At 46.8% G+C, this 16,147-nt stretch overlaps 1 protein-coding gene across 1 annotated transcript in view; it reads left to right on the top strand.

The window, feature by feature from the left end:
• Nucleotides 1-16,147, top strand: part of SLC4A5 (solute carrier family 4 member 5) — a 659,349-nt gene that overhangs the window by 163,229 nt on the left and 479,973 nt on the right. The window contains 1 exon segment of the mRNA XM_078665747.1: nt 14,052-14,209. Coding sequence (XP_078521873.1) covers nt 14,052-14,209 — 158 coding nt within the window.

Raw genomic sequence — 16,147 nt, 5'->3', positions numbered from 1 at the left:
GCTTTCAAAGGATCCCCCTCTGGCCTCCGCGCTTTTCTTTTCGAAGTGAAGTGGTCTGCTCATATATCGCGCCAAGCCAGAAGCGCGTAAAGGATGGCCCTGCTGAAAAAGAGACACTAACTTTTCTGGCATAGCGCTGCTGGCAGTGATTTGGGACTCGAGGGATCGAGTAGTTGTCCACCGGATTAACAGGAGGAGGAGTGCGGCTGGTGGTACTTACCCCGTTAGGACGCTGAGTTGCGACGCGGCTGTCCCCGCACAAGCCCCATTTCCGGTTACATGGTCCAGCAGCCCGAGGGGACCTGAGGAGGCGCTTTGGGACGCAGGTGCTGCCATAAGGGCCACACCAAACAGAGCAGCAAAAGACATTGGAGTGGATTTTTTCAAATGTTTCCCGCCCCCCACACCACCGGCCCGGCATTATGGACACTCTGCATGCTGGGAGTTGGAGTTCTCTCACTCTCATGAGATCTCCCACAGGTGAGCCGACGCTACAAGGGGAGGAGTCTGATGGCACCCGCATTATTTAGCGAAGCAGCTCTGATGGTTTACTGCGTGACTCATTATCGGTGCATGGGCACTGAGGAAGGCTTCTAAGCAAGCCGAAATGCATTTGACGAACTGATTGCTGTACCTGGGAAATAAAGCGCTTTCAAAGGATCCCCCTCTGGCCTCCGCGCTTTTCTTTTCGAAGTGAAGTGGTCTGCTCATATATCGCGCCAAGCCAGAAGCGCGTAAAGGATGGCCCTGCTGAAAAAGAGACACTAACTTTTCTGGCATAGCGCTGCTTGCAGTGATTTGGGACTCGAGGGATCGAGTAGTTGTCCACCGGATTAACAGGAGGAGGAGTGCGGCTGGTGGTACTTACCCCGTTAGGACGCTGAGTTGCGACGCGGCTGTCCCCGCACAAGCCCCATTTCCTGTTACATGGTCCAGCAGCCCGAGGGGACCTGAGGAGGCACTTTGGGACGCAGGTGCTGCCATAGGGGCCACACCAAACAGAGCAGCAAAAGACATTGGAGTGGATTTTTTCAAATTTTTCCCGCCCCCCACACCACCGGCCCGGCATCATGGACACTCTGCATGCTGGGAGTTGGAGTTCTCTCACTCTCATGAGATCTCCCACAGGTGAGCCGACTCTACAAGGGGAGGAGTCTGATGGCACCCGCATTATTTAGCGAAGCAGCTCTGATGGTTTACTGCATGACTCATTATCGGTGCATGGGCACTGAGGAAGGCTTCTAAGCAAGCCGAAATGCATTTGCCGAACTGATTGCTGTACCTGGGAAATAAAGCGCTTTCAAAGGATCCCCCTCTGGCCTCGGCACTTTTCTTTTCAAAGTGAAGTGGTCTGCTCATATATCGCGCCAAGCCAGAAGCGCGTAACGGATGGCCCTGCTGCAAAAGAGACACTAACTTTTCTGGCATAGCGCTGCTTGCAGTGATTTGGGACTCGAGGGATCGACAAGTCAGTTGTCCACCGGATTAACAGGAGGAGGAGTGCGGCTGGTGGTACTTACCCCGTTAGGACGCTGAGTTGCGACGCGGCTGTCCCCGCACAAGCCCCATTTCCGGTTACATGGTCCAGCAGCCCGAGGGGACCTGAGGAGGCGCTTTGGGACGCAGGTGCTGCCATAAGGGCCACACCAAACAGAGCAGCAAAAGACATTGGAGTGGATTTTTTCAAATGTTTCCCGCCCCCCACACCACCGGCCCGGCATTATGGACACTCTGCATGCTGGGAGTTGGAGTTCTCTCACTCTCATGAGATCTCCCACAGGTGAGCCGACGCTACAAGGGGAGGAGTCTGATGGCACCCGCATTATTTAGCGAAGCAGCTCTGATGGTTTACTGCGTGACTCATTATCGGTGCATGGGCACTGAGGAAGGCTTCTAAGCAAGCCGAAATGCATTTGACGAACTGATTGCTGTACCTGGGAAATAAAGCGCTTTCAAAGGATCCCCCTCTGGCCTCCGCGCTTTTCTTTTCAAAGTGAAGTGGTCTGCTCATATATCGCGCCAAGCCAGAAGCGCGTAACGGATGGCCCTGCTGAAAAAGAGACACTAACTTTTCTGGCATAGCGCTGCTTGCAGTGATTTGGGACTCGAGGGATCGAGAAGTTAGTTGTCCACCGGATTAACAGGAGGAGGAGTGCGGCTGGTGGTACTTACCCCGTTAGGACGCTGAGTTGCGACGCGGCTGTCCCCGCACAAGCCCCATTTCCTGTTACATGGTCCAGCAGCCCGAGGGGACCTGAGGAGGCGCTTTGGGACACAGGTGCTGCCATAGGGGCCACACCAAACAGAGCAGCAAAAGACATTGGAGTGGATTTTTTCGAATTTTTCCCGCCCCCCCACACCACCGGCCCGGCATCATGGACACTCTGCATGCTGGGAGTTGGAGTTCTCTCACTCTCATGAGATCTCCCACAGGTGAGCCGACGCTACAAGGGGAGGAGTCTGATGGCACCCGCATTATTTGGCGAAGCAGCTCTGATGGTGTACTGCGTGACTCATTATCGGTGCATGGGCACTGAGGAAGGCTTCTAAGCAAGCCAAAATGCATTTGCCGCACTGATTGCTGTACCTGGGAAATAAAGCGCTTTCAAAGGATCCCCCTCTGGCCTCCGCGCTTTTCTTTTCGAAGTGAAGTGGTCTGTATGTATATATATATATATATATATATATATATACATATGTATTACCTACTGGCGGTCGCCAGTAGGTATATATAGTTAGGATTTTTTCTCTATGGGTTTTTTGAAAATTCTATGTCTAATAACTTTGGCGTTTGTGGACGGAATTGGCTGAAATTTTCAGGAAAATGGCACATTTTGTTTCTGAGCAGCCCTTGAAAATTTGGGGGGGGTTCGTCCAGTGGGGGCCGAGAAAAAAGGGGGGTCCCAAAACGTGTTTTTAACATTGAGTTTTCCATAGGGCGGTTGGCCTCACTTTTAGCCCGAACGGCTGAATGGATTTGCACGAAACTTGGCAAAATTGTAGGGACTGGTAGCCCGATGTGCCTTTTGTAGGTCTCAATATATGTGCTCCAGTGGATTTTGAGAAATTAACGTTTAAAAAAAGATATATATCTGTAACAGCGGACCGGTTAGCGCTCCGCTACGCGTACTTTTCGCGCAACGGAGCTTTGTGAAGCGAAGCTGATTGGTTCTCCGGCGTCTGTCAACATTCCAAACAGTCCGTAGCGGCCGCCATCTTGTCTCTCGGTAGGATCGAGAGACAAGAGGAGGTCAAAACAAAGGGGGAAATAACTATAAGGGGGCATAGTAGATCCTCGCTGACCCCCTAGGTTTGATGTGGAGGTTTTAAAAGGGCCCCGCGGGGCAAAAAAAAATAATAATAATAATAATCGAACGGCTGAATGGATTTGCACGAAACTTGGCAAAATTGTAGGGACTGGTAGCCCGATGTGCCTTTGCTAGGTCTCAATATATGTGCTTCAGTGGATTTTGAGAAATTAACGTTCAAAAAAAGATATATATCTGTAACAGCGCACCGCTTCGCGTACTTTTCGCGTTACGGAGCTTTGCGAAGCGAAGCTGATTGGCTCTCCGGTGTCTGTAAACATTCCAAACAGTACGTAGCGGCCGCCATCTTGTCTCTCGGTAGGATCGAGAGACAAGAGGAGGCCAAAGCGAAGGGGCAAATGACCATAAGGGGGCATAGTAGATCCTCCCTGACCTCTTAGGTTTGATGTACCATTTTGCCAAGTTTGGTGTAATTCCGTTCAGCCATTCAGGCTGTAGACGTATCTAAATGTCAATAATCGAACGGCTGAATGGATTTGCACGAAACTTGGCAAAATATTAGGGACTGGTAGCCCGATGTGCCTTTGCTATGTCTCAATATATGTGCTTCAGTGCATTTTGAGAAATTAACGTTCAAAAACAAGATATATATCTGTAACAGCGCTCCGCTTCGCGGAGATAAAATTATATGTGTATTACCTAGCTGTTGCTAACACCAGTTAGCGACGGCTAGTAGGAGATAGCGACCATCTTGGGTCCCACTTTGCATGTGAGTGATATTTATCACTAATGACATGCAAAGTGGGCATGCCAAGATGTTAGCGACTGGAAACAGTCGCTAACATCGCTATCTCCTATTATCAACTTTTGGAAATATTCGAGATAAGCGCGAATATCTCCAAAAAGTAACAGCTGCCCTGAGCAGTTCTTAGCCATGTTATCCAATGGGAGGTGGATAACATGGCTAAGAGCATTAGCTCGGTAATGCATGAATATCGCGGAGTTTTCAGCGACATTAATGCATTGCGCTCGTTTTTTATCGTATTTGCGATAAACCTTGATAATAGCAAGGTTTATCTGCGATAATTTCTGACGGTAAAAAAATCTTTGCAATGCATCGTTAGGGATAAATATCGCTTAACTTTGGTAATATGCCCCAACGTCTGTTAACGTTCGATTCGAAGGAAATCAGGAATTGTTGAAAAACATTGTGTGCGCCATCTTGTCTTTTTTCAAATGCCACACTTTTGTCGTGCACGGCAGCCATTTTAGATGCCTTGACCAGATCCACTCTGTGAACGCTGTCGATCCTTAGCATGGCTCCCCACCCTCGCAAGCATCTCCCCCAGGCAGTGGTCACCCCCGCTCTCTGTTTTATGCATGGGTAATAAACCTCCCCCCATCTGCGCTGTTCTTCCCTGAGAATCACACCCTGTGCCCGCCCGACACCTCCCTTTCGCCCTATTCACTACCGCACCCTCTGACACTCCTTTTCCTCTGTGTCCGATTGTCCAGGCTGGTCCTAGGGTATCAGCTAGCCCTGCAGATGTAGTTTATGGCCACAGCTGTAAAGAATCACCCCTCTTCAAAGGAGTTATAGTAGATCAAGGCCCACACTCGATGAGATCCGTCACAGCAGAAGCGTTGCTATTATCTGAAAACCATCCTGTATTGTGATTGGGGAGGGGACCGAGCCTGAAGCGGAAGATTCCAGGGATGACTCTTTGTACATCAAAGTTTTTACAATTATGTGTCACATTAAAAATATATAGCACTCCGACAAAGTAGTAAGATTATAAAACTTTAATAATTTATAAATATATACAAGAAAACAAAAATAGTAATAACATATAAACATTTTTAGAGAAAAACAACGAAGTAGCGGTCGGCTGTGCGAATAGTCCCAACGCAGCACAACGTCCAGATTTCCGGCGTGGGGCGTCGCGGGGGGTGGGTGATCAGTAGCAAACTGTTGTGCGAATAGTTCCAAGGCAGCAGAACGCGCCGAAATCAAGATGACACAAAAGTGATGTCTAGTAAGTTGCCACCCAGCAAATAACGGCGTGGGGCGTCGCGGGGGGTGGGTCATCAGTAGCAAACTGTTGTGCGAATAGTTCCAAGGCAGCAGAACGATGGCACCAAGGTGATGTCCAGTAAGTTGCCGCACTGGTTTTGGTATCCTACAATGCTGCTCCGAATAACGGCGTGGAGCGCCCCGGGGGAGGCGGCGTGAACGGGCCTCTCCAGGTGGAGTCTCGTCTGTTGTAGTGGGGCGCCCCTTTACCGTTTCAGTTGCCATTCCGTCCGCTTTTGGTCCACTGTGTCAAAATCCGCCATTCAGCTGAGTTGCGCCCACTCTTGCGGTGCAGCGATAGGCGGCTGCCACAGGACTCTCAAAATGGCGGCAGGCTGTTTCCTTTTTGGGCCTGGTCCACTGAAATGGCCCTGGGACACCTTGGAAATCGGACGCTTGTCTGCTAGGTCTTGGACCCCATTCTCGAAAGCGTCCCCTCCGCCTTGAGAATTCATCAAAAGTTTTGGGGTCCCCGACTCCTGCAGGCTTCTGGTGGGGAGCGGCTGCCATGATTGCTCGCGGAATGACCACGACGGAGCTACGAGATGGTGGTGCTCTCATGGTGACGCCAGCTTCAGTCTGAAACATCCAGAAACAAGGTGGGGCTTTCATCGTTTGGGGGGGAAAAAAAGTTTTCATCCAATGAAAAGTGTTGTTTTTAGGTCATATGATCAAGCCTTCCATCATTAGGAAACCAAAAGTAAAATGAACCAATGAAAAGTTTTATAAACAAGTCACATGACCTGTTATGCGGCATAGGGTATAAAATGCGGAGAAAATACGTTGGCACGTGAGGCGGCGTCAGTAGCGGACCGATGTGCGAATAGGCCGAAGGCAATACAACGCGCCAAGATCCGGATGGCATCGAGGTGGTGTCATAGTTGAGAGTTCTGAGCAGCGGTTGTAACACTGTCTGAAGCTTATTTGCAGCTGCTGCAGCTTAACTACGCGCCAAGATCCGGATGGCACCGAGGTGGTGTGTAGGAAGTTGCCGCACTGGTGTGGCCATCCTACAATGCTGAAAGTCGGCGTGGGGCGCCCCGTTGGCCTGTGAGTTTGCGTCAGTAGCGGACCGATGTGCGAATAGGCCGAAGGCAGCACAACGCGCCAAGATCCGGATGGCACCGAGGTGGTGTCTAGTAAGTTGTCGCACTTCTGTGGCCATCCTACAATGTTGAAAGTCGGCGTGGGGCGCCCCGTTGGCCTGTGAGATGGTGTCAGTAGCGGACTGATGTGTGAATGGGGCCAAAGGCAGCGCAACAATATTTTCTACTATATTTCCGGTGTAGAAGAGACCACAAGGCGCTGAGATGCCAAGATCCGGATGGCACCGAGGTGGTGTCTTGCAAGTTGTGGTACTGGTGTGGCCATCCTACAATGCTGAAAGTCGGCGTGGGGCGCCCTGTTGGCCTGTGAGATGGCGTCAGTAGCGGACCGATGTGCGAATAGGCCGAAGGCAGCACAACAATATTTTCTGACTGACACCACAAGGCGCTGAGATGCCAAGATCCGGATGGCACCGAGGTGATGTCTAAGTTGCGGACTGATGTGCGAATGGGGCCAAAGGCAGCGTAACAATATTTTTTGTATGCAAGATACCACTAGGCGTTGAGATGCCAAGATTCGGATGGCACTGAGGTGATGTCTAGCAAGTTGGTGTGGTCATCCTACAATGCTGAAACTCGGCGTGGGTCACCCCATTAGCCTGTGAGATGGCGTCAGTAGCGGACCGATGTGCGAATAGGCCGAAGGCAGCACAACGCGCCAAGATCCGGATGTCACCGTGGTGGTTTCATAGTTGAGAGGCACTTCATCTGCAGTGGGGCGCCGAGATCCGGATGGCACCGAGGTGATGTCTAGCAAGTTGCTGTACTGGTGTGGTCATCCTACAATGCTGAAACTCGGCGTGGGTCGCCCCATTAGCCTGTGAGATGGCGTCAGTAGCGGACCGATGTGCGAATAGGCCGAAGGCAGCACAACGCGCCAAGATCCGGATGTCACCGTGGTGGTTTCATAGTTGAGAGGCACTTCATCTGCAGTGGGGCGCCGAGATCCGGATGGCACCGAGGTGATGTCTAGCAAGTTGCTGTACTGGTGTGGTCATCCTACAATGCTGAAACTCGGCGTGGGTCGCCCCATTAGCCTGTGAGATGGCGTCAGTAGCGGACCGATGTGCGAATAGGCCGAAGGCAGCACAACGCGCCAAGATCCGGATGTCACCGTGGTGGTTTCATAGTTGAGAGGCACTTCATCTGCAGTGGGGCGCCGAGATCCGGATGGCACCGAGGTGATGTCTAGCAAGTTGCTGTACTTGTGTGGTCATCCTACAATGCTGAAACTCGGCGTGGGTCGCCCCATTAGCCTGTGAGATAGCAGTTCTTTGGATTTGGGCCTGGCTCGTCTGCTGTAGTGGGGCGCCCCTTTACCGTTTCAGTTGCCATTCAGCTGAGTTTCGGCTGCTCTTGATGCTACAGCGACAGGCGGCTGCAACAGGACTCTCAAAATGGCGGCCTGTTCTTTGGATTTGGGCCTGGTCCACTAAAATGGCCCTGGGACACCTTAGAACTCGGACGCTCGATTTTTTTTTCCTTTCCTGTACATGCAAAAAAAGGTAAATGCCCGGTACGTTACACGCTTCATCTGCCACGATGAACTCTCTAGAGGAACCGAAAAAAAATATAGTTGTGGTAACTATACCATGCATCGTCATATGGAGAGGTGGCACCAATTAATTATAGTGCTGCATAAAAGAGAGATTTGGAGGAGAACCCCTGACCTGCTAGTACATTCATCAAAGAAGTGGCACTGAGAGCTTCAGAGGCAAGGGAAACGGTCCCAAATATTTAGAAGAACTTTGGAAAGATTAAAATGACATGTTTAGATTGTGGCAAATTTATTTCATGTGGACATCTGAGTGTTACTCTAATAAATACAGCATATGAACATCATCATAGTCGATGGTTGGTAGAGACATTTTGACTATATCCTGGACCTGCCCGTCCTCGCCCAAAATGGCGCCGGAATAAATGGGACTCGTAACTCCTTGTTGTGTACTGGTTGCAGAACCTTGAAATCACGAGATACGTATGCAGTTTTGAAGCATATGGCGGGCGGGGACGAGAATTGATTGAATATTTCGACATCCCTATTGATATTAAGTTCTGATGTGTTATTGATTACTGTACTGTTGAAAGTTCGAATTAACGTCACCCATGGTACTTGCCCGCAAATGTATATCTAGATAATTTTATTGTAACTGGCCCTGTCGTATTTTAATTATAAAATGTACGTCCACCGATTCCGTAACTGTTAGACACCTTAGTTCTTGCAACCTAATGGCCCGCCCGTTATGTTCCTCTACAGTGTAAATGTCTATTTATCATATACGATTACAGTTTGCTCCGTGGCAGGCCCACGTGGTTATAGGCTCGTATTTTTATAATGAAATTTTCACAATAAAGGTTTTTAAAAGAAAACATGGTAGTAGTATATACATTGGTAAAGTTTTTAATAATAGTGACTGTTTTAGAATCATTAAAAGGCAAGTGAAATAAAGCAGACCAATTACATGAAGGGTAAAAGGTATAATACGAAGGAACGCAGTAAAGATAAATGGTCAAGGGCTGTTGTGTTTTCTATTCCTGCAACATAAAGTGATCGATAAGAATCTCATATTCAGGCGTATCGGCGACTAAGACAGCAGGTCGACCCTCTTTTGCTCAACGGCTCCGTCATGGGACGAAGAAACGCTCTTTTTCTCGAAAAAAGAATATATTTTACTTGCAGGACAGTTGTAAAATTTCCGGGAAAGTACATTAGCCTGGAACATTATAACATATATTTAAGAAAAAATAATGTTCGGAAGTAATGAAAAGCGTAATTTTTAGGTCATATGACCAAGCCTTTCATCATTACAATAAGAAAAGTAAAATGAACCAATGAAAAGTTTTATTAACAAGTCACATGACTTGTTATGCTTACGTTACGCGCTGCGCGCCCCGGATGACTTCCGGATGCGCTAACGCGGCGCGTCATATGACGCATTACGCGACAACGCAGGTACAGAATATAGTCAAAATGTCTCCACCAACCAGCGGTCGGAACACAACCCCTTTCAGCAGGCTAAATAGTTCTGTTAAATGACAACAGAAGGGACAGGCAACAAGAACTATTAGTCAAAGAGGGGAGGGCTAGTTCTTCTCTACCGGGTTACATTGGGGCGCTATCGGAACTGATCGAATTGGTAGTCTACAGTGTTTCTGGATGTTTCAGACCGAAGCTGGGGTTAGCATGAGAGCAGCACCATTTCGTAGCTCCGTCGTGGTCATTCCGCAACCAATCATGGCAGCCGTTCTTTATCGTTATTTTGGGCGGGGTGGGTGGCGGAGCAGAGCTGTTTTGCAGCCATCATTGTGTGGAGTTCAGTTCATCTCACTAGTTTTGTATTTGTCATGAGGGGTTGTTCCTAATGTTTCTATTTTAGCGAGGTCAAAAAGAGATCCCATTAGTGGCCTACTGATTTTGCTCGATTCCTTTTCTTTTTTTTTACACGATTTTTCGTTATCTGCAAAGACTAAACAGAGTATTGCGACTCTGTGTTTGTTTGTAAATAGAGAATGAACCAAAGAGAACTAATTCTAAAACAGTAAATACTTGGATAACAATGAATCAAATGGAGAGAGAAGCAGGCACGACGGATTACAATGGGGGCAAAGACCTGCGTTAACTACCTTTCACTATCTGCAAAGAGAGAGTACTCCTAATAGAAATGAGGGGGGGGGGGCACCATTCAAAGCAGATCAGTGTGCATAAACACGAAAATGTTTTCACTTACCACGTACTTGACATTCGACAGCTTATGATATTTGCTATTAAAAAACCATTGAAATTCACTGAAAAAACCATAGGTTATAGACCATATATAGTTAGGAATTAGCATTTACAAAACCTTGAAAATTCACTGAAAAAACCATAGGTTATAGACCATATATAGTTAGGAATTAGCATTTAAAAAACCTTATTTTACTCACACAAAACCATTGAAATTCCATATATAGTTAGTTGCACTAACTATATATTGTGCACCCGCAATCCACTGCTGATGATGTCACATATTACATCATTCATGACATGGTCAGTGACATCACTGATGACATCACTGATGACATCTCAAATGACATCACTGATGACATCACTGATGACATCTCAAATGACATCACTGATAACATCTCAAATGACATCCCTGATGACATCACTGATGACATCTCAAATGACATCACTGATGACATCTCATTTGACATCAATGGTCACATCACTGATGATATCATTCATGTGACAATACAATGCATCTCCTCACACTTTAATATAACCTCTGTTACACCCAGTGTTAAATACAGAATATAATTTTTTAAACCATTGACACACCAATACTAGTTACTACATACGCACTCACTGATTCCTTCGTCTACACACACATTCACTCATTCACCCATACAATCATTCATACATACAATCACTCATCTTTACAACACTATCATATGCACTCATACACCTATACAGACACTCACACTCTGCCACTGATCCATGGAGTTAATCACACACCTAGTCAGTCCTGTAAAGAATCAATCACACTTCCATTTTCTAATCTATACAGTTAAACATAGAGTACCTTACATTTTCAAACATATACTAACACATACTTACTCTCTTATACAATCATTGATACAAGAACACATTGATCTGCACAGAGTCAGACATCTCCCAGCCAGCCACACACACACTCAGTCTCCCATACAAATACTTGGACAATCAATCAATAACCCATATAGTTACTCATATAGCTACTGATCAACACATGCAGCACTTTACAGAACAACAGACATAATGATGCACAAACTAAGACAGTTTAGTCACTAACCCATGCACTCAGTGAGACACATTTAATCACTTACTCATTCATAAAGTCAGTCACGCACCTACTAAATCTTTTATTTAGGCACTTCTACATCTACTCATTTTTCAATATGTAAAACATATTTAAACTTTACAGAAACACACAGTCAATGGATGATGTCATCAGTGATGTCATCAGTGATGTCATTTGAGATGTCATCAGTGATGTCATCAGTGATGTCACTGACCATGTCATGAATGATGTAATATGTGACATCATCAGCAGTGGATTGCGGGTGCACAATATATAGTTAGTGCAACTAACTATATATGGAATTTCAATGGTTTTGTGTGAGTAAAATAAGGTTTTTTAAATGCTAATTCCTAACTATATATGGTCTATAACCTATGGTTTTTTCAGTGAATTTTCAAGGTTTTGTAAATGCTAATTCCTAACTATATATGGTCTATAACCTATGGTTTTTTCAGTGAATATATATATATATATATATATATTTTTTTTTTATTCCAAAAATTGCCCTTCAGCATTGGGAGGTCACACGACAGGGTCTCGCCATGCAGCCTGCGCATTCCTCATATTCGTGTTTATCAAAGCCGACGCGTTTCAAGGTTAGGACCTCTTCTTCCTGGGCTGCCATAAATCAAAACACATGAGCCTCGCATTGCATGATTACCAGCTTTATTTCTTCACTTCACTGCCTCTCATTGGGCGTCAACTCGATACAAAACATTGATGCATGCTGGGATATGAGATTCGTAGTGCGAGCATAATTTTTTCACTTCAGGTAAGTTCAAGTGTTCATTTATAAATTAAGGCTTCATTTGTTTCCTATAGTAGGTTAGAGTCATTTGGAAGGCATATTTAGCATATGAGGCACTGTGCTGAAAAACGTCTCGGTTTGTACCAAAACGACAGCCTCACTTACTGGAATCTGTGTATCTCCCAGCAATTGATGGTGCTCCTCCCCACGGCCAGGCCGCCGTGTAGAAATTTTGATTCCAAAAATTGCCCTTATATATATATATATATATATATATATATATATATATATATATATATATATATATATATATAAAAAACATATTTAAACTTTACAGAAACACACAGTCGCTGGATGATGTCATCAATGATGTCACTGACCATGTCATTAATGATTTAATATGTGAAGTCATCATCAGTGCAATGTGGGGGCATGAGTTATAGTTACCTCAACTAATTATAACTGCCTAATTTCTCTGGTTTTGTACGAGTGGAATCTCCAACTAACTATAACTTCCCTGAAACCTGTGTTTTTTTCAGTGAATAAATATATATATATATAGATAGATAGATAGATAGATAGATAGATAGATAGATAGAAAGACATAAATAAAACCCCTTACTGCCTTTCGATTTCAAAAGGTAGGGATATGTCAAAGGTACACTCAAACCCCGTTGCAGTATGACCATATGCTGATGGCGCCGTTCTAATGTCCTGGATAGCCAATGGTACCAAAGGCCAAAATGAAAATTGTGTTACATTTTTAGATAATCTCAATATTGAGATTCATTTATCTAAAATCCAGTATTTAGGATGTGGCCCCAGGTCATGTAAGATCAGATCTATTTCCATCCATAGAAAGATCACCTGGAAGGTAAATTGCTTCTCTTACCTTTGGTTAACATTTGACTCACACATGGTCAACTTGCCTTTCCAATAGGAGTCTAAGGTTTAACCAATTTGATGGAGTTTTATTTAACTGCACCCAGAGAGTTGGAAAGAAACTAATTATGACCCTTTTGAAAATTTACAAGCGCAAATGTTTACCACACTTATTTCACAGAGGTCTGCTATCTGAGGTTCTTGTGAAGTAAAAAATCTTCCCACAGAAGAAAATCAATTCTGTAGGTACTTCTTAGAGCAACCTCCTTGCAGTCCCCACTATTTGCTAGATGAGGAATTACGCCTTAGTAATGTGGACGGCTATATTAAATTAGCCCTAATACTGCTATAGCTGTGGGTCTGGTGCAATCAGTATACCACCTGTAGCAATGATATGATAGAGGATTATCTAGCTTGTAGTTTGGACTACAAGATCCATTAGTTTTGGCATATCAAGCAGATTGCTGACATATTGAGCAGACCTGAAATGTATATGCACCTTCATTAGATCACTAAGGGTGAAAAATATTGTGTTAAGGAGGCTTATAGAGCCCATATGACTATGACAAGGGATGCGAAGAGCTCAAAAAAACAATAGTACAAGAATATGCCATCATTCAAACTACAGCAGAGAAAGACCCTTATCTAACCCTGATTGATAACCCTTGGGTGGGATCTCTATTAACCAGATTCCACTTGGGCAGCATTAGAAGCCATCCCTGCTTCCATATTGGTCAATTTTTTCAAACTAGCATACTTTTATGCCCCTGTGATGAATTATGGCCTCAAACACTAATACACTTGTATTCTTTTGTCAATCTTATAGCCCTTTTATGCATCGCTTTTTAGAACCTAATTCCAATACTAAATCCATTTAGGTTTACTTGTAATTTTCAAAGTGAATTAATGGAAGCCATCAGATGTCTAACGCTATCCCCAGGTACTGTCAGCAGAAACATGGCTGACCTATGCCATTACCAATATCCTGTGTTTGTCACACCTTGGCATTGATATATAACATGACACCGAAAACATTTTTCACACCAATCACAAACTGTGATGGCAGCGTAAGTCCGCTTCAAGCAGGACAACACAGTGAGTGGCACAATCACACAAACATACCAGTTCCTAAAGATGAGTATTTCTTTTCAGATGAAAAATAAATTCATAAAGAAGATTCCAAGAGATGCTGAGGCCTCTAATGTGCTGGTGGGAGAAGTGGATTTCTTGGACAGACCATTTGTGGTGTTCGTGAGGCTGAGTCAGTCGATCATGCTGGGAGGAGTGACAGAGGTGCCCGTTCCCACAAGGTATTCAGAGTACTTATCAATACATATTTGGAATAAAAGTGTGGTATATTTCATAATCTGCCGTGAGGGTGGTTGGCGAGGTCGGGTAGAGTAATTTGCACTAACATGCTATTGGGCACTGCATAACGTATTCTAAAGTTAAGCTATTTTGTTCCAGTTCTGTTTTTGGCAGTGGTAGATGTAGTGCTGTTAGCACTCTAGTGGATGCACGTTGCACGCATCCCCACATCCGCAGGCCAGGCGTGGCCTGCGGGGCTGAATAAATGGAAGGCGTGCGCTCGGGCACGTCACTTCCGACTGGTACCAAGTGTGTGCTTCACTGGCTCTCGCTGCGCGCTACCACCCCTGCGCAGCGACCAGTCCACCAGGCAGGCCCAGCAACCTGCCTTATTACATTGGCGACGAGCGGAGGGGGCCCAACCCTCGCCCGTACACCTCTGCCTAAGCGGAGCGGTCTGCTCGCTCCCGCGGTGCACACCGCGTGTGACCCGACGGTCCCGACGGCTTCCCAGGAGCCGGCGTGCTCCTTCCTTGCCAGCCTCCCACCTGCTGGACAGTGCCTGCCAGTCTCCCTGCTGCCCTGTGGTGAGGGCGTATGCCGCTGCAACCTGCCGCCGTATTGCTGTGATTCCCGCTGCGACCAAGTGCCATTCGCCACGCATCTCACGTGGTACGCGGGACCGCCGAACCCTGCTATTCCTCACGCATCTGGGGTGAGAAGCGGAAAGAAATCGCCTAGACTGCTCTGTTCTGCCCTGTGCAGTTCCTTTTGGCCTGCTGAGGCCTGGGGAGGCCTAGTATCACCTGGAGAGGACACAGCTGACGCTGAGAACCTGGAAGAAGATCATCATCTGCCAGCCACGGTGCAAGCAGTTTTTGGCCGCAAATACGGCGTCAGGAGGACAGACGGAGCTCCTGCCTACTAAAGTACGCACACTGCCTCAGCCTTGCACAGGTACTTTTGCCCTAACTACTCTTGGGAGTTGCCACCATGGTGGATGCTGATGCCGTGGCGCCCGTTATGAACATTCCATTCCAGCATGCTGCTGCTGAGGTGCTACCACCATTCAGTGAGGCAAGTGACCCGTCCACAGCCTCGCCCCGATGGAAAATTTGGCTGGAAAGACTAGAGAACTATTTTGTGGTTACGAGGGAAACGGATGACGCAGTAAAAAGATCGCTACTCCTCCACTACACGGGAGACGAGGTTTTCAGACTTTTCAAGCACCTCCCCAACCCGGGTGCAGCGACCACCTACGCTGCCGCAGTCACTGCCCTCAACAACCATTTCGACCCCCAGTTAAACGTAGACTTTGAAGTCTTCAAGTTAGGACAAGCCCGCCAGCGGGATGGGGAATCCATGGACCAATTCCACACACGAGTGAGGGAGCTGGCCAGCTCCACGGATGAGGACCAGCCAAGGGCCATACGACGCCAACTAATTCAGGGGTGCCGAGATAAAACACTAAGGGGCCACATCCTGCGAAAACCGGGGATCTCCCTGGAAGACATCCTCATCCTAGCCAGAGCCCACGAACTCTCGGATGCCAGAGCGACGGCCATGGAACAGGCCCTACACAAAACTCCCGCCAAAACCGAGACCATCAAAGTAGAACGCGCCGACGCGGTACGACCGCGGACACGTGGCCAGGCACCAAAGGGATACCGGAGGGACCCGCCTCATGCCTGCTGTGGATACTGTGGGCACGAACCCCATGCGGCCAAGGACTGCCCAGCTCAAGGACAAACCTGCGGGAATTGCGGAATCCCAAATCATTTCGCGTCAGTTTGTCGCAGGAAGAACCAACCCAGGAGTTCCAAGAAGCCATGGACGCCCACGAAAGCTGTCCGCCAGCTATCGCTTACGGACCCACCCACGGAGAGGGCTGAAACACACCTGCCCACAATCTACGATGATTCGGACTCGGAAGACGAGGA

This window comes from Lissotriton helveticus, chromosome 11 (genome assembly GCF_964261635.1).
Source record: "Lissotriton helveticus chromosome 11, aLisHel1.1, whole genome shotgun sequence".
NCBI lineage: Eukaryota > Metazoa > Chordata > Amphibia > Caudata > Salamandridae > Lissotriton > Lissotriton helveticus.
The sequence above is the reverse complement of the archived record's forward strand: the minus strand, read 5'-3'. Positions and strand labels throughout refer to the sequence as shown.